A 19979-nucleotide genomic window follows, 5' to 3' on the forward strand; every position below is an offset into this window, starting at 1 on the left:
GTGCTGTTTTACTAGTGCCAAAGACAAAGGACCATCTCATGTAAATGTAGAAATCTGAATCTGAAGGGCGTGGCTCAAAATATAGGCCTCCTCCAGGAAAATAATGATGTTTGGGACGATCTTGAAAGAAATCCTAAAGAAATGTAAAGTTGTAAAACGTATTTTTTCTTTCAGCTTTATGTCTGTAATTTAGTTGGATAAGAGTGAAAAGAAAGTGGCCAGGGAAAAGAAAGTTTGGGGCTCTCTGCTGGAACTGCTACCTCCGCGACCCGACCACGGATAAGCGGGAGAAGATGGATGGATGGATGGATGGAAGAGTGAAATATTTATCCTTTCTTTGTTTCATTTATGGGCCTCAGCATGTCTGCACTCATCCTAAATACAAGTGGGAGAATTTGACATTTAGTTTGAAAGCAAATATGTATTGAACAGTTCTCAATGAAAACCTCAGCAAAGTCAACTTGGGGGTAAAATGGGCGAAGAGGACAGTTCAGAACTTGTTTATGGAAATGTTTTTCAAAAAATCCAAGTATTTGTTAATAATTCATTCATTTGTGTGATATTGTGATAAAAGACACACTAAGCAAAGAATGAATCAGGGCTCTTGCTGCAGTAAAAGTAAATAGTTTACAGGTCAGCTGCTTCAACAGGTTGATGTAGTTCAGAGCTCACCAACATCACTGTTTATTGGTGTGCATTCATGTGTCAGTCACAAGGTTAGAAACAAAGTTCACCTAATGTTCTCTCAGCCCGTCACAAACATTCAGGATGCTGAAAACAACAGACATGCTTCTTCTCCTCATCTGTCTTGTCGGGACATCGGATTCCCTGTACAAACAGTGGATTCCTGACACCAACTATGAGAACAAGACCAACTGGGACAAAGAATCTGTTCCATGTGGCAACGACATAGTTCAGTTTCCAGTCCAGAGAAAAGTGTCCGTGTTTGTGGAGACCACACATGCTGTGCAGGAGATGAGGCTGCCAGTGGATGGAGAGTTCATCCTGAATTCCGGAGCTGGATTTTATGTTGTGAGTGGACAGGATCCGGGCTGCGGAGCGGGTGTTACGACAAAGTTCAAAGATTCTGAGTCTCTTCAATGGTTAAACCCAGCTCTGTGGCAGGGGTCTGCAACCCTGGATGACCTGCAGCGTGGAAACTTCTTGTTCTCAGTCCACGAGGAGAGTGTCCCTTGCCAGTACGACGATGTGGTTTTTAAAGCCAGCTCTTCATTCAGGGTGGACACCAGCACCAGTCAATCTTCTATTCCTGTCAAATCTGTGTCTGTGCTGGGGAAGAAGTATGAAAGCACCTCTGAGTTCACCCAATATCTCAGCTCACGTTCAGGCCGGCTGCAGTTTCACGGGTCCTCTGCTGTCACTGTTGGGAACCAAGAGTGTGGAGATCCTTCTGGCTGCGCCTGTGGGAATTCTGTAAACCATAAGCGTATCTGTAGCACTGTTCAATGTGCCTCTCTGGGCTGTAAGAAGCCTCTCCTCCCTGTCGGACACTGCTGTGAAGTTTGTGGTGCCATTGTCACAATCCATTTTGCCACTGGTTTCAACCTGCAAACTTACAGGCAACGCATCCATCACCTATTTCTAGTTTTGCCAAAATACAAATCCATTCAGCTGGGCATGTCTAAAATCTTCAAGTCACAGCAGTTGATGGGGATCATCCCTTTTGGTACCTCACCTGAGATCCAGGTGGTTATTGTGGATGAAGAGAAGGGAATACAGTCAGAGGGTCTGGCCAGGGACATATTGAAGGATGCACGCTCTAATGGCTCAAGCCTGGGTATCACTGAGGCTGAATTTCAAGCCTCCTCCGGGAACAGCAGCGATCAGACTGGAGGCAGTGCTGGGATGGTGGTTGGAACTGTGTTTGGAGTTTTGATTGGGATTTCAATCATAATCACTTTGGTCTTTCTGATTCGTAGAGGGGTTATCCAAATGCCATCATCGCTGCCTTCGCTGCCATCGCTGCCATCCCTGCCATCTCTGAGCAGCTTTAGGAGAAGCAGAGATGTGGAAGACCTCAATGGGCCTATTGATCACGGTTACGACAATCCAATTTTTGACAAGCCAAACTTGATGCCTGAAGCTCCTGGACTGTATGCGACTGAAACAAAAAATTCAATCTCCATGACTCAGTCAGGTGTGCACTTTGTAAATCCGGTTTATGATGATAATGAAACTGATTTTAATGCCTGAAGGTGAACAAGTAAACTTTTAAGATGTCAATGATTTAAAAAAAATGACTTAATGGTATTAACTTAATTTTACAGACACTTCATAGACAAAAAATATCTTCTTAAAGCTTTATTGCTTTTTTTTTCAGCAAGTGTGTATGAAAGGCAAATAAAAGAAATGCTGGCAGACATTTGTGTACTTTTCTTTTCACCATCTGTTTTAAATTCAAGAGCAGTAAAGCTGCAGTAAATTCCTAACACACCTACTGCTGCGAAGGTCTCTTAGGTCATGTTGTAGAGTTGCCACTAGATGGTAGTAAATGTAACCTTAACTGACATGTATGTGAAAAAATCCTCCATATGAACCATAAAATTAGATAACTTGTTATGTAACCTCAATAAACATTTATAAGGCACTCTATACTCTTTAACAAGCTTACAGTGAAGGCAGCTGAACATTTAACTTAAACAAGAGAAATGACATTGTCTTTCTTTGACAGCCAGGCTATAACATATAAGGGCTCTATAAAATCAACCATGTACTTGTGTAGCAGCTGCATAGGACCTGTTACATCAAAGAAAGACAGAGAGCCCCTTTCAAAATCTACATATAAGCCAATTCTTGTGATATCAGTGCCACCCAAAGGCGTCTCCACACCAGTATGCCAGGCAAAGAAGCCTCGGCTGTTCCTTCCCATGCACCAGGAAAAGTCGTTCTCACTGATGCAGCTGGTGCTTTGCTCTCCCTTCCGATCGATGCTCTTGTACGTGACTCCTACATGTGCTCCCTCCCCACTTAGCTCTGCTTCCATATAGTGCCTCCCCAAGTAAAGGCTGTCCGAAGTCATTGCTTGACGCCAATAATCAAAGCGAGCAATGTGTTCTGGGTAGCTGTGCTGCCAGGGGCTGGTGTTGGTCAGCTTTCTGTTGCCATCCGTTGCACGGAGAAAGTGATGGGTGGTGTCTGGGTCAAAGGTCAAACTCCTTGTGTCTACAATATAGGGGATATATAGCTGGTGAATCATTCTAAGTTAAACATTCAAAGTCAACAAATGGTAAACACAGATATAATATATATACAAAAAGTGTATTTACATTTTAAAAAGTCCTCTCGGGTCTCAGGATCAGGCAATGTTGAAGGTTCAGAGTCTTGCATCAGGGATTTAGTACCTAGTTTATATTATGCAGAAAGATTGTTGGGTTTATTGTAAGACAAGAAGATGTGTAAATAGAGGTTTACAAAATAACGCTGAGCAAAGAAAGATGAAAAAGCATAAGCACAGCAGTCGTAGTGGCCTTGTGAGGCAGTGGCACTGGGATGGCTAAACGCATGTCTAAACAGAGGAAGGTGCACTCTTCACCAGGTTTGTGGCCTTCTCCTCTTCAAAATGAAGAGTTTAATCCTACACAATTGTCCTAATAGCTTCTTTAAAGTCACATGGATTTTTAGAAATTAACAAAATAACTGTACTCATCTTGTAACAACAACAACAACAACAATCCATGCTTACATATGGTGCACTGACCTCTAAGAGGGAAAAGTTATACAGATATATATTTATTATTTCAATTTAAAGGAATATATTGTTCATCATTTTATAATCTGGACTAGCCTAATTATTCAAATGTAATCTTCATTCACTTTTCAGCTGCCTTTTGTGAGTTGATAAAAAGTACAACTGATTGTATTAAAAGGGGCTTTTGATATTGTCTCTTAATGATTACGTGAAGCACCTAAATCGAATTAAAGTCAAAATCAAATCGTGGCAGACATTGTGATATCAGCAAATGTATTGTAGCAGTTGTATGTTTGAACTGATATAAGAGCAATTCTGATCACATTTCACTCCTAGTTACAAGGTACACTGAAGAAAGGAAGTCTCAATCCGTTTTGTCCATGGTAAGCTTAAGATAGGAATTTATATTGATAGAGTATGAACTACACTCACCACTTTTACATTTCAGTCTTTCTGTGCAGGACGAGAGTATCAGGTCACACAGCTCCTTGGTAGTATCTGTCACAACTTGGACAAAGGAAGTTAGATGGTTCATGGGGTTGATGCAGGGGCTAGGCAGACATACATCTGCCACTCCTTTATTCCACTCTGAGTACTCCTGGAACAAGCAAACAAAAGTGACATCTATTAGTGTGTGAAACGAGACTGTTGAATGATATGCAACTGCTTTGACCCTGATCTCTGCAAAAATAAGTGAAATGCCTGTTCTGTATATACTGACAACACACAGTCGTCCAAAGTAAACTCCTTGTCTAAGAGAACTTCCTGTGCTTATCCCAGATCATCTGAGACAAAAGGCTTATTTGTTTTTATCTGAAATATTTGAGATATGTTGTACCTGCAGGAAGTCAACATCTGACTTGCTCCTGGAGAGTTTATTCATTTGAGCCAAAGTTTTCTGCAGCTCTGTTCTCTTCTGCTCCAAATGTGCCTGGATGCCCTCAGCCTGTCTCAGGGCCTGTCTCTGCTCTCCCTCCAGCACCTCCTTCACCCCTTTCCTGGCCTCCTCCACAGTTTTCTGCAGCCTGGAAAACTGCTGTTCAACAATAACACAAACCTCCTGCACTGAAGACTGAAGAGCAAGAGGAATAAGAAAAAAAACATAATTCAAACCAGACCAGTGTGCATTAAATGAATCGAAGGAAAATGTGTGTTGGTGTATGTTTGCCTATAACATACCTTTATTAAGTCAGTGTTGTCCTGGAGCTTTCCAATTGCTTTCTCAGCTGCTGAGGAGCTCTGACCGATCTCTTCTTGTTTATTCTGCATCTCAGTCTAGAGGACAAACAATTGTAACTAACACATAAAAAACAGTCGCTACAAAGATATCAGGCCATTACATATGACATAAGTACTTAATATGACGTAATATTCAATCCTTTTGGTATGTTGAAAGGGGTGTTTTTTTTGCAGTCGAAGCCACCTTAAGAAATGGCACAAATAGCAAAGATAACCATTACAACATGACCTGTCTGTGTTGAATAAATTGTTGTGTTGTTAAGACCTCAATCTGTGTCCGTGCCTCCCCCACAGATGCAGTCGTGTGCCCCTCGTGCTCCTGGCTCTCACACTCCAGACACAAACAGCAGCCGTCCATCAGACAGAAGCGCTCGAGAGGAAGCTGATGAACCTCACAAGTCCGACAGTCGATGTCGTGCAGAGGATCCACAAGCCGGTGGTTTTGAAATTTCGTGTTTTCCAGATGGGGTCTGAGATGGGCTTCGCAGTAAGAAACCAGACAGGTCAGGCAGGATTTTAGGGCCTTGTTAGGGCTGTCGATGCAGGAATCACATACCACATCTTGTGGGAGCAGCATCTCGGTGGTAGGATCCCTCACTTCCTTATTGAAGTCGGTGTTGTTTTGAATATCCTTCAAGTTTTCCTCATTATTGCTGCTGCGCGTGGCCATCTTTGACAGTTTTCCTTCGACACCTAAAGCTGTTTTAGGCGGTAACCACAACACAGACTACTTTTTGCTGCTCGTTTCTGAAATCTAAAGACTGCCAGAGTGCATAAGGAAAACATTTAAAACCACACCTGAAGTATTTCAGCCAGCTGAACATTTCTCAATGTTCGCCCCTCCCCTGTTTAACTCTTCTCTTTGTTCTGTATCCACACTCGCCAAGCTTAGGATACAGCAGATGAGAGGAGGAAATGACGAGTTTATCATGACTAAGCCAGGGAGGGAATAAACATCCTTTCCTTAATTCTGTTAATGACCTGGCTTAGTTACTCATTTTACTTTCCCTGGTAAAGTTGGGTTTAAAGGTTTATTTCAACAATAATAGTTACACAAAAACCGGTAGTGTCTGGTTCCTACTGCCAATAAGAAAACAAGTTGAAAAATCATCTCTAAAGTCTATGTATAGTTTAGCTTTTGGTTACTGAATGTGGCTAAAGGAATCAAGAGGGAGACAGTGTTTCCTTCTGATAACAGTGTTATGTCAGAGGCATGGAGCTTCCAGGCAACACCACTTATCTGCAGAACAACTTCCTGATTGATTTCGGGTCATGGAGTACAGAGGCAACAGTGACACTTGTCTTTTGTGTGTGAACAGCATGTGAGGATTTTGGCTGAAGATGCCCAAACAAGAATGTTCCACTCTCTGTGTCTCTTCCACTTCCCCACACACACACACACACACACACACACACACACACACACACACACACACACACACACACACACACACACACACACACACACACACACACACACACACACACAGTGTAGAAAGCTCTGGTGGTACTACTACATTTTTGTAATTTTGATAAAAGTGGAAAAGTTATAAAGAACCACAATTTTGACATTTTGACAAAATCCCAAATTGTGCCACATTTTATTAAGCTTGAACCAATAATTATCCCAAAAAGGCACCTCTTAAAATGTGAGCAGCTTAAAATGTATGGATTTATTTGTTAGCAATTTTAAACAAGTAGTTAACAGTAACGAATGCAATACATTATGTAAAACTACTCGGTATACAACAGTTGGAGAACTGTTAAATTGTCAACACTAACATTAGTTATTTACAAAAGTTAATCAATCTATATGCAAAATATAGAACAGAATGATTTATAAAATGATCTAAAGACACTGTTTTCACATTCTGAAGAAATCAGGAATCTCCATGAACAATTGGCCTGTAATAACAGTGAGCCACAATACGACAGTCTTTCTGTAAACACTCACAGAGAAGGAAACAGTGGCTGTGGGTGGACATTTTGCCCAGAATGTTGTGATTGAAAGAGTTAATAATAAACTAACAATGAATTTAATGTCAAAAGTATTTATGAAAAAGACACCTTTAAGCAAATGCACAGGCACAAGCAATGCAGGCACATGAGGTGGTAAGATTTACCCCACAGGGGCAAACATTTTCAGGGGACACTGGCCCCACAATCAGTCCTCTGTTAACAGTCTCACATGGCATGCACAGGACTGCACTCTGAAAATGGTCTTTCAGTTTGTTAAACCATGCAGTGCAGGCGACTCCCACCATCCAACATACAAAACATATTTGCAGTGACTCTCCTAAGGCTAACAAGACACTGAATCCTACAGAACCCTATGAGGAATTTGTCTCACAATCACCTATTCTTGCTTGACACATTCATCTTCACAATGTCTTTTCTTCTTTGTTACCACTGAGGTACCAGGAGAGGTAAATCATTATGTCTTCCCTGTCCAAATCTTCACTCCACAATGCTCCCCTGAACATTAAGCATGGATGAGCCCACATCATGAGGAGCCATATAAAACAACTTTCATTATCTGCAGGACAGAATTAAGTGAAGAAACAGTGGGTTACCGAAGACAATCCATGCTGGATTTCAAAGACACCATAACAAATATCTGCATATTTCCTCACTACGCTCTACAACAGAAATTCCCATCAGTCACAGTTGTGTGTCCTCTATGTAGTCTGGGTCTTCTATGGTCTCCATCCGTCTCTTACAGGCCTCTAAGATCTTTTTCCTTGGTCCTAAGGGGATGTGGATACTCTTGAGGTCATGGTCAGAGCACAGCAACAGAGCTTCAAGGTCAATCTTCTCCCTCTTAAAAATGGAGATAAAGTCACCCATGCTCTGAGTGGCAAGGAACACCTCCAAAGGGCTTGTGTCAGCCTCGTCATCGTCATCCAACCCTAATTCAACGTCTTCCCAGGGCAGCTCCTCCACGTTCCTCTCCTGAAGGCTGCGTGCACTGCCGATGCTGTCTTCATCTGCACTCGGGTAATGCTGCAGCCGACTGCGTAAACGCACATTATTGCCTGACTGGTCCACACTGTCCTTATCTCGACCGCCAAGGTCAAACATCCCCCCACTCACATAGTTCCTTCTAAAGACCATCGTTCCCAGACCAGGCCTGTTGAACAGGGAATCATGTCCTGAGTCAGTGCTGATCTCAGAGTACTCCACATCGGGCCCGTGGAGGTCCGGCTCGCTCATGGCACGTGAAATGGCATCGTAATTGTCTCTGGGGAACATGTCACGAACGTTGGGACGCCCACGGTCCTTAGGGTTGACGTAAGTCCCCTGTTTGACAAACATGACATCATTGCCCAGCTGAAGTCCAGAGAGAGAGCGAACACTCTTCCTCCCCTCCTCATAGATTTTAAATGTTCCATCTCCTTGTTTCCTCTTCTCCAGCTTCCTCTGTATCTTGGTCTTCCCGCGGTTTGTGGCATGAAGAGTAGCCTAATACGACATAAATAAAAACGGTAATTAGTCACAATAACTAATTAAAGATTCAAATGTTTCAAACATTACTTATGACCAATTTAAATTATTACACAGGACATGTCAATGGTCCACAAAATAATATAAACCAATATTGTGGTTTATGACCAAATACTTTTAAGACTAGTAATTTAATAATCAGTTGTAACATCTGTTAACATAGCTCTTTAGCATTGTCACTGTGACCATGTTAGAATTCAGCTTAGTCTCTTCATGTCATGCACTAATTAAAGAGGAGGGATTCAAAACTCTTGTCTAGTTGGCAACCTGAACAAAGCAAACATGCCAAACAAAACAAACTACCCTTTAAGAATACAAAATAAGAACTCCTGACCTGAGAATATGGCACGCTGACTGTGGCTGAATTTAATTTGTGCAACTTGTGGCTAAGAGAGCTGCTGCTGTAACTGGAAAAGCTCATAACGTCTGATGCGGAGGCCTCAGAAGTCTCCTTTTGAAACCGCCGCTCCATGCGTTTGTGGTGTTTCTTCTGCATCTTCACGCATTCCTTTATTCGCCGCTCAGCATCGCGAAACGCCCTGTCCCTCATCTTGCTGACCAGCTTCGTGTTGAGGCCTGTCTGCTTGGTGGCGATGTTATCCAGGTAGCGGACGCAATCCATGTGATTCTTTGTGGCTGCCATGTCCAATGGCGTGTGGTAGTCGTTATCCAGGCACCAAATGTTGGCACCAAAAGACACCAAGAAGAAAAGGCAGTTGAGGTGACCATTGGCGGCTGCCAGGTGGAGCGGCGTGTTCCCCCATATGTCACACTTGTCAGGGTTTCCTCTGTGGGTCATAAGAAAGATATTAGATACAGAATTTTCTTTAAGATTGACTAAAATATTTTCAGCTCTTGTTTTGACTGTCATGGATACCGGTTGTCTCCTTGGCCTTTTGTTTGGATGACATACTCATGAGTAAGCATGTGATTTTTTGATTATGTTTTCAACACTGACCTTACAACACTGGGGCCTTATTTAATAATGCATCATCTAAACACCAAATTGCCCTTTCGGAAATCCAAGCACAGATCTTTTGTAAAACAAATACTTTTTAAAAGGCTTTGACCAATTTGCAAACAGTATGTCTTGATTAAAATGAAAATAATTAGACTATTATTCATAACTGCAACTAAGCAACATTTACCCTTGTCTGACAATCCGCGACCTTAGGGTTACCTCTATGTGTGCCTGTTGCTGTCTTGTCTGTAATATGACCACAGGCTGGCCAACAACACTGCTACACTACCTGTATCTAGTTTCAGGGGAGGCCATATAGGTTGCTCCTGACTCAAAAAGCACATTTGTGCATAGCTGGTGATGTCATGCTGAATTCCTTCAGAAAAAACATACAGTATTACAGCTGTTTCAATGATGCAGAGGCTGTCTGCAGAGTACAGTTGAAAAGCAAAATATTGAACTCAATATTTGCATTTTCACATTTTTTGTTTCCATTTAGGATCTTACTGATATTAACATTCCAAGAAAAACAGGATTTATTTGTGATATATTGTATAGAGCATGTTTTTGGCCGCAACAATTTGATATTTGTTACCCTTAAATTATTTGCATTTATATTTTTCAGTTTGGAGACATCTCATTGGTGTCACACCCAATGCAGCCACATACAGACTGCTGAATATTTTATACGGTAGACATGAAGCTACTGTCGAAAGGTGAATGTATTATTGATGGATTGTGTTGTAAGGTTTTCACAGGGAATGTGTGTCAGAACGGCGAGACCCAACCTGGGCAGCAATAAGCAAAGTCCCACTCTGATTTCAGCCCCCTTGCTCTTTTCTTTCTGGACAGGATTTGGTTTCAAAAGGAAACGGCAGCTTCAGGATCAGGGGTTGTTGAAGTTCAACTTAAGGGAAATGGTTGTCAACCGAGTGCATGATAGACAATATTTGGGAGCACACCAGAAAGAGACAATAAAACAATGGTCCAACAAAGGAACTGTTAACCCTGCGCTGAATACATATAGGAACATAAAAAGCCATAAACTAATTTCAAGAGATAACAATTTTTTAGCCATGATCAATTTCGATTTTGAGATGAAATATTTATCACCCTCATATTATATACAGTATGCTTGTTGTAGGTGGAGAATTTATCTAAAAAGATAGCTTAATCTGACATAATTTATGTCTGTCCCAGTAAAATGCTGAGTGCAGCAGTGATAGTTCTACCTACTTATCCCTCCCCCTGTTATTTATTGCATTATAGGTTGTTTGCTTCTTCATTTCCTATGACAGCTTGATGTTATTGCAGGTCACGCAGTGCAATATACTATACGCTGCATGGCAACTTTCCCATGAAATTGTCAAACGGTATTAAAGTTCTCTTCATTATATCCCCGGGTCTCACGAGTTTGCTGCCTCTCTGAAACATTATGGCAGCTATTAATGTATAATTTTAGTACCTCATGTCAATCAGGGGGTTTATATGTTTTGTGCCATCAATAGAGGAATATTATGTCCTTGTCAGATGAATGCTTCTAGGGCCTTGTTTGTACTTATTCCGTGGGAAATAGTGAATTTAGTTTAGCATCAGGACTGGAAGCCTTTCACCCTTTGTTGCCTGTGTGTTTACAGAAAAAAGCTAAACTCAACGGCCTAAAATTTGATATTTCGCATGATGAATTATCTTCATCGTCTCACTTTTACAGTAAGCCTCTCACAAACTTTACTCATTAAACTGCTTCATAATGGGCCCTTTTTTGTGGCTGACGTGCCAACCAGGTCAGCCAGAAAAAATGAGGAATGAGCTGTCCATGATTCCTCATCATCACATTAGCTCACTTTGTTGAAGTAAGGCCAGCATTTATACAATGAAGCAGCCTTCTAACATGTTAACTGATATACATTTGATTTAAAAGATATATGTTGCTGGTGATAATGTGCAATTGGTTGTTATGATTGTTGGGGAAATATTTTTCTAGGCCCACACCTTTGACCAATTTTACCTGCAACCTTGGGCTGCTGTGCTCTCAGTGTGTTGTCTCCCTGTTCCTGCCTGTTGGCGTCAGCTGATAGAGGTCTTATGGTTTTATCTTGTTAAGCACAATGTTGATTATTCTCTCAGAACCAGCTAAATACATGGGTCTGGGGTAGAGATCTTCAGAATTGGTTTGGCAACCGCTGTATCAACTCGTGGCACGGCACATGTCTTGTGAATTCTCCGGCCAAAGCTCCAAATAAACCATCAGTGTTTGCCATCAAAGTTCCTGCTCTCCCCATGTCTCTCTGAGTCCTGTCTCCATTACTTCAGAAGTTTCCATCAAAGTGATAATCATCAACAATAACAGATTTAAACAAAGTATTGACATTTCTTATTTTACATATAGTTATTTTAATGGGCCAACATGTTCTGGCTTTTACACAGTTAAAATTCACTGAATGTAGGACTGCAGAACATGATGAACTAATATCGCTATGAGATATGTGCTCTCCTGAGAGGTGTCCCTGCCATCAATTGACCTTAATCAGTGTCATCATCTTAAATGCCATGAATGTGATTAATTGTACAGTCAAATAACCTATATGGCTTCACAAAGTATCCCCCGCTGTAAAATATTCTTAATAGTCTTTCAGAGGATGATTCTAAAGTGTGGAAAGTATCTGGGGAACATTTAACTGATCAATGTTAAAGCATTAACTTCAACTTCAGCTCAAAAAGATCCCTAGAGCATGTTCAAAAGTAAATGCAGAAACAAAAACCTGTGCCTTGGTGGTTATCTATGCAGACATGTTTTGTAATCTTGTTGGTCAAGACACTCTCTTATCAGTGTTTTCAGGGTCAAAGTGTTCTTCTAGCCAAGAGCAAAGCCTGAGGTTATTGTGTTGAATAATTATAGATCAGAGCCTGCAGTACTGAACCGTGTCAAATATGAAATGTAGTTTTTTCCAAGGTATGGCAATATATATTTATCAGTATTTCCCCTATATACAAATAGGGGCGGCGCAGCGCCGCTGCTGAAATATGCGCGCCGCTGCTAGGGGGCGCCAGCCAGGTACCAAAAAAAAAAATTTAAAAAAAAAGATATATATTTTTTTAATTTAGTTAAAATAATAATAATTGCAACTCTTTTGCATTTTTGGTTGTTTGTTATGTGGATTTGTAGTATTTGTGTTACTGTATGTTCAATAAATCTGTATTTTTGCTAAATCTTGAGACTGTATGTAGCCTACTTGGGCCGATTTTTGGCATAGGCGGTCGCCTAGGGCGCTAGATCTGGGGGGCGCTGCGCTGGTAGCTCTGGGAGGGGAAAAAACATTTTTGACCGTTGGCGCTCATCCTAATTTTCGGCCTTGATGTAACAACATTCATAATTACGAAAATGTAACACCCTTTTCACCCCGGTTACACTTTTCATTTGCCCTGTACGATGGGCGCTGTAAGTGATGAAAGTGGGGGATGTTGGCTTATCAGGCGCCCACAGCTCACAGCCAAAGTGCGAGGGAGAGAGTGAGAGAGCGCACCGGTACCGGCGCTGTTGTTATTAGAATCTGATGCTAGCTGCGCTAACGGATATAAGAAGTAGATGTTTCTACAACTAGGGTGGAGGAGAGCTCTCCTGTCAGACTGAGAGGCTAATAACTACAGCTCAGTGAGGTAAAGGACTCTCTGAGTTTTTAGATAAGTTAATTTGAGTTTAAGTTATCTCAGTGGGTCTCAAACGTTTTGACCACAAATTATGTAAACACATATTTCCAAGGCGCTCCTTTATAATTCTTAGGATAAATAAAAACAGGTTTTAAATCATTCCAATGTATACTATAGGACAGTAAACCAAAAATATTGTTTAAAGTTGGAGATACAAAAATATGCATAAATAAATAAATGTTAACTAGGTAAAATAAGATATGAATGAACAACAAAAATAAAATAAGTTACATTTATTTGTTATTGGCTATGGTAGGTTATTGGTTATGTTCATGTACTTATTTGATTATTAAAATGGAAACCGATCTTTTTCATATGGGTGTTTTTAGAGTTGTACCCCCTAGATCTAGTCTCTAGTAATTGTGTGCTCACAGTGCACCAGATTGAAGCATTTTACTTTAAAATGTTCAAAAAAATCAATACGTTTCTGTTTTTGTAGTGTATTTGTCTTTTGTAGAGATTTTTAATGTATTCTTTATACATGTAAAATCTCTTCTAGGGCAGCAAATTGTCTAGAACCGGCCCTGGTACTATAGGCCTCAATAGCCTTTCTTGTGCTGGCAGACACATAGAAACAAATTGGCGGGGCACACTTCGCACGTACACACACTAAAATATTCCTAGCGCTCCGCGTTCACATGATGCTGGGCCCACGTGCCTTAGCACCGCTGCTATGACTCCATCCTAGGGGAAACACTGTTTATGTTTAACGTAATATTTCAAGAAAGTAAAACATATCCCATCATCCCATGAAAACAGAATTTGCTTTTTTAGAGATAATGGCATATCAACTTGATGTGAGTTATCATGGTAAAACTGAGTAAATGCAATGTTCCGAAGAGACCTGTAGACATTGTTAGTGGAGTAGCCTACTGATGCTCTAGTCTAGTAGCTGAATATCGTATGGTTAAACTGCACTGAAAAAAATATATGCCTTTACATAGCCCTACTTCTAGCATAGAAATACATTTTGTTCTTATAATAATTTCCAATAAAGAAGATAATTTGTTATGGGTTGCCTTATGCAAAATCTGACGCACACCTTTGTAATAAGAAAAGGAACCTGTGAAATACTTAACTTTTCTCAAAAATAGTTTTAATACCCAATACAAATGATTGAAGATTGGAAAAGTATAGTGCTCACACGTCCTGATAAGTTAGGCTATAGCTTATATTTCATATTTTAATTTAATCGTTTATTTGAACCGGGACAGAGCACATTGATGAACATTTTGAAATACAAATAATGATGATAATAATAATATCTTCCAATTCTTTGTACCCACCCCCTCCCGACGATAAGCCGCAAAGCCTCCAGGTTGCCGTGATAAGCAGCCCATAACGTCGGCGTCATGCCATCCTCATCCGGGGCGTTCAGATCCTTCCTTGTTGCCTCCTTCAGCAGGTCCAGGTAGCCGTCCCGGGCCGCTCGGTGGTACCTGTCATTCATGGTGAAGAGTTAATCCACCATGCTCGACACCATTGCGTTTCATCAACCCCACCACCACCTTCATGGTCGTCGTCTTGCGGCGATGTAGTGGTAGGAGACCGGCCGAAGTGCCATGTTTGTCCCGCAGTTCTCCCACAGCCAGCTGCGGTCCTGATCAGTGGATTAGGGCGTCAGTCGGTGGTATCCGGCATGGGCGCGCCGGTGCACACACACTGTGTGGGTAACAGTGCTCCCGGTGGCCGAGGTCAAAACACACAATTACATCCCCCAGAAGGACCCTCTAAGTAAAATACACAGAAGTGGAAGAAGTACTCAAATGTTGCTTAATAGAAAGTAGAAATACCAGAGTGTAGGAAAACTGTTGTAAGTGAAAGTCCTTCAATTAAAATGTTACTCAATTAAAGACAGTAGAAGAATTAGCATCAACATATACGAAAAGTAAAAGTACCCATCATTCAGATCTGCCCATTTCAGAATAATATATTTATGATATGTTATTTAGCCTATTTATTATAATTATTGATGCATTAAAGTGTTATCAAAGCTGGTAACATTTCAGCTAATTGTAATGACTTTGTATGCAGGGTAGCATTACACCAGGTGTAACTAAAGTCTTATTTAAGTGTTTAAATATGTAAAGTAACTAAAGGTACAAAATAAGTGGAGTAAAAGTACACTATATACCTCTGAATTGTTGTGGAGAAGTACAACAATGGAAATAATCAAGTAATGCACAAGTACCTCAAATTACTGTAAACTTAAGTAAGTAATTGAGAAACCGACTTAGTTACTTCCGCCCTCTGCACATTTAAAAATACAAAATATTTCCTGGTCTCAATGTGACTGACACACAGGGAATAGTCAGAATCACTATGGTGTCATTGTGAGTTTGTGTTCTTTTGAATGAACCATTGTTCTCACTTAAACTTCCATAGCAGGTTTGCTGGAGAAACATGAATGCAGACAAACATGGATTTCATGAGTGTCGCAATGAAAAAGTACCCTATCAGCCCCACCCTAATGTAAATTAAGGATAAGCAGGGACAGCAGACTGAAGAATCAGAATAACAAAAGACACTGATAGTGGCTTTTCATGTATTACACCTCCAGCCTAAGAGACGAGCTATAGAGACAAAATTATAGCATTGAAGAACTTAAAGTATTGCCTTCAAGCAGGGAATCAATAAGATAAGAGTTAAATAAAGGTTTGAAATGAAATGAAGAGAGTAACACATGCTATGCTATTTTAAGATCACGTTTAGATTGTGAGCTGCATGCAGACTGCAAAAAGGGAATCAGATAGAACCAAGTAACACAACTAATAAAAGACTCCAGACAAAAGTATTCATAAATGCAAAAAAAATAATGAAAAAAAAGATTATTAATAACTATTGACATATAAAGTTGAGTTTTTCCTTTTCCTATAACATTAAGATTGTGCATGCTTTGTGAAGGCTTTTACGTGCAAAAATGTGTTTATCCAAAAATAAACCGGTTTCTTGTATTTTGGAAATCGTGAGAAAAGGTTTTTCCAGGAAACATCTTTTGAACTTTGCATCAATATTTTGTGCACAACAGGCTGTGTTTGGTAATAATATGGTGTTCAAAACAGATTATTGACATTTATGACTAAGTGAACCACAGTGTTTTCTAAAGCCATATAAAAGGCATGACAGCTCAGACTGCCTCACAGGATCCCACTGCATCAGGTAGGCTTACAGGTACCCTGAAACCTCTTGTTGGATATTAGAAGGTCTATGCTTTGTTGGATTGTTATATGATCTAGATTTTGGTAATTGTCAAGAGCGACTTTTAAATATATTTCACTTGTCCTAATGTTATTCCTACTTTTATTATTGATACAAAGAAGGTAGATTAAAAATAAAAATGGATGTAAACGTGTTTGTGAATTCTCACTCAATACCGCACCAGTCACATGCATTGTTGGCAAATGGAGTCTGGAGAGGGAGAAATTAAATCCCATTTGTTGATTTGAAACTACTCTTTTGTGTAGCACCATCAGGGTGACAATTATGCTGATTTTGTGCCAGTAAAAAGGTTTCGCTTGGGCGGGATCTGTCTTTACAGGGATCCGATGAGTGGGTGTAGCTGTTAAACCTGTAATGTCTTGTATAAAACAAGATGCAGAAAAAAACACTGATTTGTGAGCAGACCTTAAAGAAAGAAGGATGTGTTTGAACACTGGCTATCCATGCGACTGTTTGACCGATGGCAATCCCTGTGAACCATGCAGGATGACCATCAAAGACAGGGAGAGGGAGGAGGCCCACCTTTCCAACGACATCAATGTACCGGTTCGATCCGGGAGCCCATGTGAACCGGAGCTGAACATCCCTTCAAATGGGGTCCTTAAGGAGCGAGGTCGACACCTCGGAATGATGCTATCTGTGATCATTTGTTTAAACATTTTGATCCTGGGATGTGCCTTGGTCAGCGGCAGTGCTTACAAAGATGTTAATATCAGCAGCTCTGACCTGCAGATTTTCCTCATCGTCCTCCTCCTCCTCACCTCCATCTGGATGGTTTATTATGTCACCTTCACGGCCAGGACAGAAAATGCTATTGCATACAAAGATTGCCATGCAGGACCTATTTGGCTCAGGGGTAAGTAATTTATTAGAATTACGTTTTTGTTATATAATAATCATTTTTGAAACAGTTGTATGATTCTGTTTATTGCCCCTTTAGGAGGACTTGTGCTGTTTGGACTGCTTACTATCATCATGGACATTTTCAAGATAGCCAGCTATGTGGGCTACCTCCACTGCGATTCAGCTGTTAAGGTTGCATTTCCTGTGGTGCAACTTGTCTTCGTTCTTGTGCAGGTAAAATGACCCATTACAAGAAATGAAGCTCAATTAATGTACTCATTCTTCATTATTGCAAAAATATTGATGCAATTATGCAATCTCTTTGCAGACATACTTTTTGTGGATCCACGCCATGGACTGTGTGGAGCTCCAAAGAAACATAACGCGGTAGGTGATTATTGAATTTCATTCACTGTCTTTGTTAACAGGCTATTCCTGAGGGTATCTATGTGATACCTAAAAATGAACCCTGCTAAACACATCTTTTGTTCTATGAGACAATTGATGGTAACCTTGACAATTGAGAGTTGTTGTGTTGTGTAGTTGCTGCCACAGTAGTGATCAATTGCCATCAATAAATCATTTGGTTTATAAATGTCAGAGGACGTTTAATGATGCTTAACACAATTTCTCAGAGCCCAAGTTCACGCCTTTTACAGTCAAAAACGCAATGTTGTTCAGTTAACAATAATAGAGAACTAAGAAACCCAGCAAATATATATATTATATTTAATATAAATATAATTACACTGGAAACAGTATATTTTTGTATTCTTTCTGTCCATTGACCTAAATACTTGTAGTTGAAGCACCTATACATGGTTTGAAAATCATGAATTCAAGTAAGACTTCTTTTACTTGGTGGAAACTGAATTTTAATGTTGCACCAAAGTTACTAAAAGTTATTTTGTAACTTACTTATTGTAAGTCGCTTTGGATAAAAGCTTCGGCTAAATGCAATGTAATGTAAGGTAACTGTTTTTGTCTCTGATCATTATTCTCTCTTGTCTTATTATTTAGCTGTGGGCTGATGCTAACCCTCTCCACAAATCTGGTTGTGTGGATGACTGCGGTCACTGAGGAGTCCCTTCACCAAACAACAGTTCCAGAATATCCAAGCAACACCACTAAACTCTCTGGACGAAGCCTATACATAAACAGAGGTAATTATAGAATTATAAGAAGAAGAACTCAAAACAGATAAAGCAATGACTAAAGTACCATGACATAACATTTCTGTGCCCTGTTATGTCCTACAGCGGGTTATGGTGACGATACCTGCAAGTGCAGCCACACTTCATGCAGCCTCTTCAAGGAGGCCTACTACTACTTGTATCCCTTCAACATCGAGTTCAGTCTATTTGCCTCGGCCATGACCTACATCATGTGGAAAAATGTGGGAAGAGTAACAGAAGAACATGGACACCGTAAAATCAAATTCCGCCCGACTGAGGTTTTTCTTGGTCCTCTGGCAGGAGTTCTCTTAGTGGTGGCGGGTCTGGCAACATTTATCGTGTACGAGATGGAAATACTTAAGTACAATAGGGATGAAGACAAGAAAGACCAAGTAGTAATGATCCACTTTGTCATGAATATAGTGATTGTGACACTAATGTCTGTTTCAACTGTGATCGGCTGTGCCATCTACCAGGTAGACCACAGGGAACATGTATCAGACAAAAACCCCACCCGCAGCCTGGATGTGGGGCTGCTGGTGGGAGCCTCACTAGGGCAGTTCATCATCAGCTATTTCAGCATCGTCGCAATGGCTGTCACTGGAGCCAAAGGCTACCTGAACGGACTCAACTTAGCATGGGCTATCCTGATGGTGATCCAACTCGGCCTGCAGAACTATTTCATCATTGAAGGTCTACATCGGGAGCCCTTCCATGAGGTGCAACCAATCAGTGTGTTGGCAAATCCATATGTGCTGGAGTCAGGCAAAGATATGAGCATCCTTGAAGAATCAGACATGGACACAAAGCCCGGCCCGGTAGTCACAGCAGACTGCCTGCACAACCACACAGTCGAGCACAGGCCTAAACTGTTATGGAAGAGACGGGTATTGAAGGAGGTTTGTGCGTTTCTGCTGCTGGGCAACGTCATCGTGAGTAGTATTTTTCCTCACTTTCTCAAAGTTACTGTATTAAAATTCAACAAGTACTGAACTGGTTCTCATCTTTCTTTTTTTACAGCTGTGGATAATGCCAGCTTTCGGTGCTCGTCCCCAGTTTGACCACGCCACTGAAACTGAGTTCTACCAATTCAACATGTGGGCTGCAGTTGTAAATGTTGGACTTCCATTTGGCATCTTCTACCGCATGCATTCAGTTGCCAGTCTGTTTGAGGTTTTTCTGACATCATAACACTGCGGATCACATGATGTGTACAGACAAATGTTTTGACAATAGAAAGCTGTTTTGTATAAAGTCTAGTTTGTTTGATGAATATTTGTTATGTCTTTATAAATGTGTGAAGTAGTTCTTCACTGACAAATATCATCACTTTCTATACAAGTATATGTGTCAAAGTAAATGTATTCAAAACTTTATTTTCAGAAGTCAATAATAATGGATTGAAAAGCTGATCTTGTATGACATTATTTTTTGTTTTAACCTATGTACACACAAAAATAAAGGCAATATATGCAATTGGTTGAGTAAGAGAATGATTGTGTCAACAATTATCATGATTATAATTGTAAGGATTATTGTTGTAATTATTTTAACACAGGTTTGGTTAGCCGGGCCAATACAAAAGCTAAAGTACAAGCAGCCTATTTTGAAAGAGCTTTGT

At 40.5% G+C, this 19979-nt stretch overlaps 4 protein-coding genes across 5 annotated transcripts; 2 read left to right on the forward strand and 2 right to left on the reverse strand.

The window, feature by feature from the left end:
• Nucleotides 1-534: 534 nt before the first annotated feature.
• Nucleotides 535-2222, forward strand: amn (amnion associated transmembrane protein). Its single transcript, XM_010769729.1, has one exon. The coding sequence runs from the start codon at nt 769-771 to the stop codon at nt 2212-2214; it is 1446 nt and encodes a 481-aa protein (XP_010768031.1). The 5' UTR covers nt 535-768; the 3' UTR covers nt 2215-2222.
• A 77-nt stretch (nt 2223-2299) lies between these two features.
• Nucleotides 2300-5801, reverse strand: LOC104944225 (tripartite motif-containing protein 16-like). Of its 2 annotated transcripts, XM_010769733.1 has the most exons (6): nt 5214-5801; nt 4889-4984; nt 4548-4781; nt 4142-4307; nt 3288-3362; nt 2306-3183 (listed from the first exon to the last, which is right to left on the reverse strand). In XM_010769733.1, the coding sequence occupies exons 1-6, from the start codon at nt 5616-5618 to the stop codon at nt 2657-2659; spliced, it is 1503 nt and encodes a 500-aa protein (XP_010768035.1). In that variant the 5' UTR covers nt 5619-5801; the 3' UTR covers nt 2306-2656. The 2 variants fall into 2 exon arrangements, with proteins under 2 accessions (XP_010768036.1, XP_010768035.1); XM_010769734.1 differs by lacking the exon at nt 3288-3362 and having other exon boundaries at nt 2300-3183.
• A 725-nt stretch (nt 5802-6526) lies between these two features.
• On the reverse strand, nt 6527-14759 carry ush1ga (Usher syndrome 1Ga (autosomal recessive)). The gene is made up of 3 exons (XM_010769735.1): nt 14408-14759; nt 8787-9240; nt 6527-8410 (listed from the first exon to the last, which is right to left on the reverse strand). The coding sequence occupies exons 1-3, from the start codon at nt 14569-14571 to the stop codon at nt 7610-7612; spliced, it is 1419 nt and encodes a 472-aa protein (XP_010768037.1). The 5' UTR covers nt 14572-14759; the 3' UTR covers nt 6527-7609.
• Nucleotides 14760-16763: 2004 nt separating this feature from the next.
• Nucleotides 16764-19834, forward strand: otop2 (otopetrin 2). Its single transcript, XM_010769737.1, has 6 exons — nt 16764-17196; nt 17281-17417; nt 17512-17570; nt 18204-18346; nt 18443-19290; nt 19379-19834. The coding sequence occupies exons 1-6, from the start codon at nt 16827-16829 to the stop codon at nt 19547-19549; spliced, it is 1728 nt and encodes a 575-aa protein (XP_010768039.1). The 5' UTR covers nt 16764-16826; the 3' UTR covers nt 19550-19834.
• Nucleotides 19835-19979: the final 145 nt, after the last annotated feature.

Source organism: Notothenia coriiceps, unplaced genomic scaffold (genome assembly GCF_000735185.1).
Source record: "Notothenia coriiceps isolate Sejong01 unplaced genomic scaffold, NC01 NC01_scaffold00007694, whole genome shotgun sequence".
NCBI lineage: Eukaryota > Metazoa > Chordata > Actinopteri > Perciformes > Nototheniidae > Notothenia > Notothenia coriiceps.

Excerpts from the sequence above, each read along its gene's own strand:
- otop2 (XM_010769737.1), top strand. The coding sequence starts at position 16,827 with ATGACCATCAAAGACAGGGAGAGGGAGGAGGCCCACCTTTCCAACGAC. Across the intron at positions 17,571-18,203 it reads CTCCAAAGAAACATAACGCG|CTGTGGGCTGATGCTAACCC; the intron begins GTAGGTGATTAT and ends CTTATTATTTAG. Across the intron at positions 18,347-18,442 it reads AAGCCTATACATAAACAGAG|CGGGTTATGGTGACGATACC; the intron begins GTAATTATAGAA and ends TATGTCCTACAG.
- ush1ga (XM_010769735.1), bottom strand. The coding sequence starts at position 14,571 with ATGAATGACAGGTACCACCGAGCGGCCCGGGACGGCTACCTGGACCTG. Across the intron at positions 9,241-14,407 it reads CGGCTTATCGTCGGGAGGGG|AGGAAACCCTGACAAGTGTG; the intron begins GTGGGTACAAAG and ends TATGACCCACAG. Across the intron at positions 8,411-8,786 it reads TCAGCGTGCCATATTCTCAG|GCTACTCTTCATGCCACAAA; the intron begins GTCAGGAGTTCT and ends ATGTCGTATTAG.
- LOC104944225 (XM_010769733.1), bottom strand. The coding sequence starts at position 5,618 with ATGGCCACGCGCAGCAGCAATAATGAGGAAAACTTGAAGGATATTCAA. Across the intron at positions 4,308-4,547 it reads CAGATGTTGACTTCCTGCAG|GAGTACTCAGAGTGGAATAA; the intron begins GTACAACATATC and ends TGCTTGTTCCAG. Across the intron at positions 3,184-3,287 it reads CCGAGAGGACTTTTTAAAAT|ACACAAGGAGTTTGACCTTT; the intron begins GTAAATACACTT and ends CCTATATTGTAG.
- amn (XM_010769729.1), top strand. The coding sequence starts at position 769 with ATGCTGAAAACAACAGACATGCTTCTTCTCCTCATCTGTCTTGTCGGG.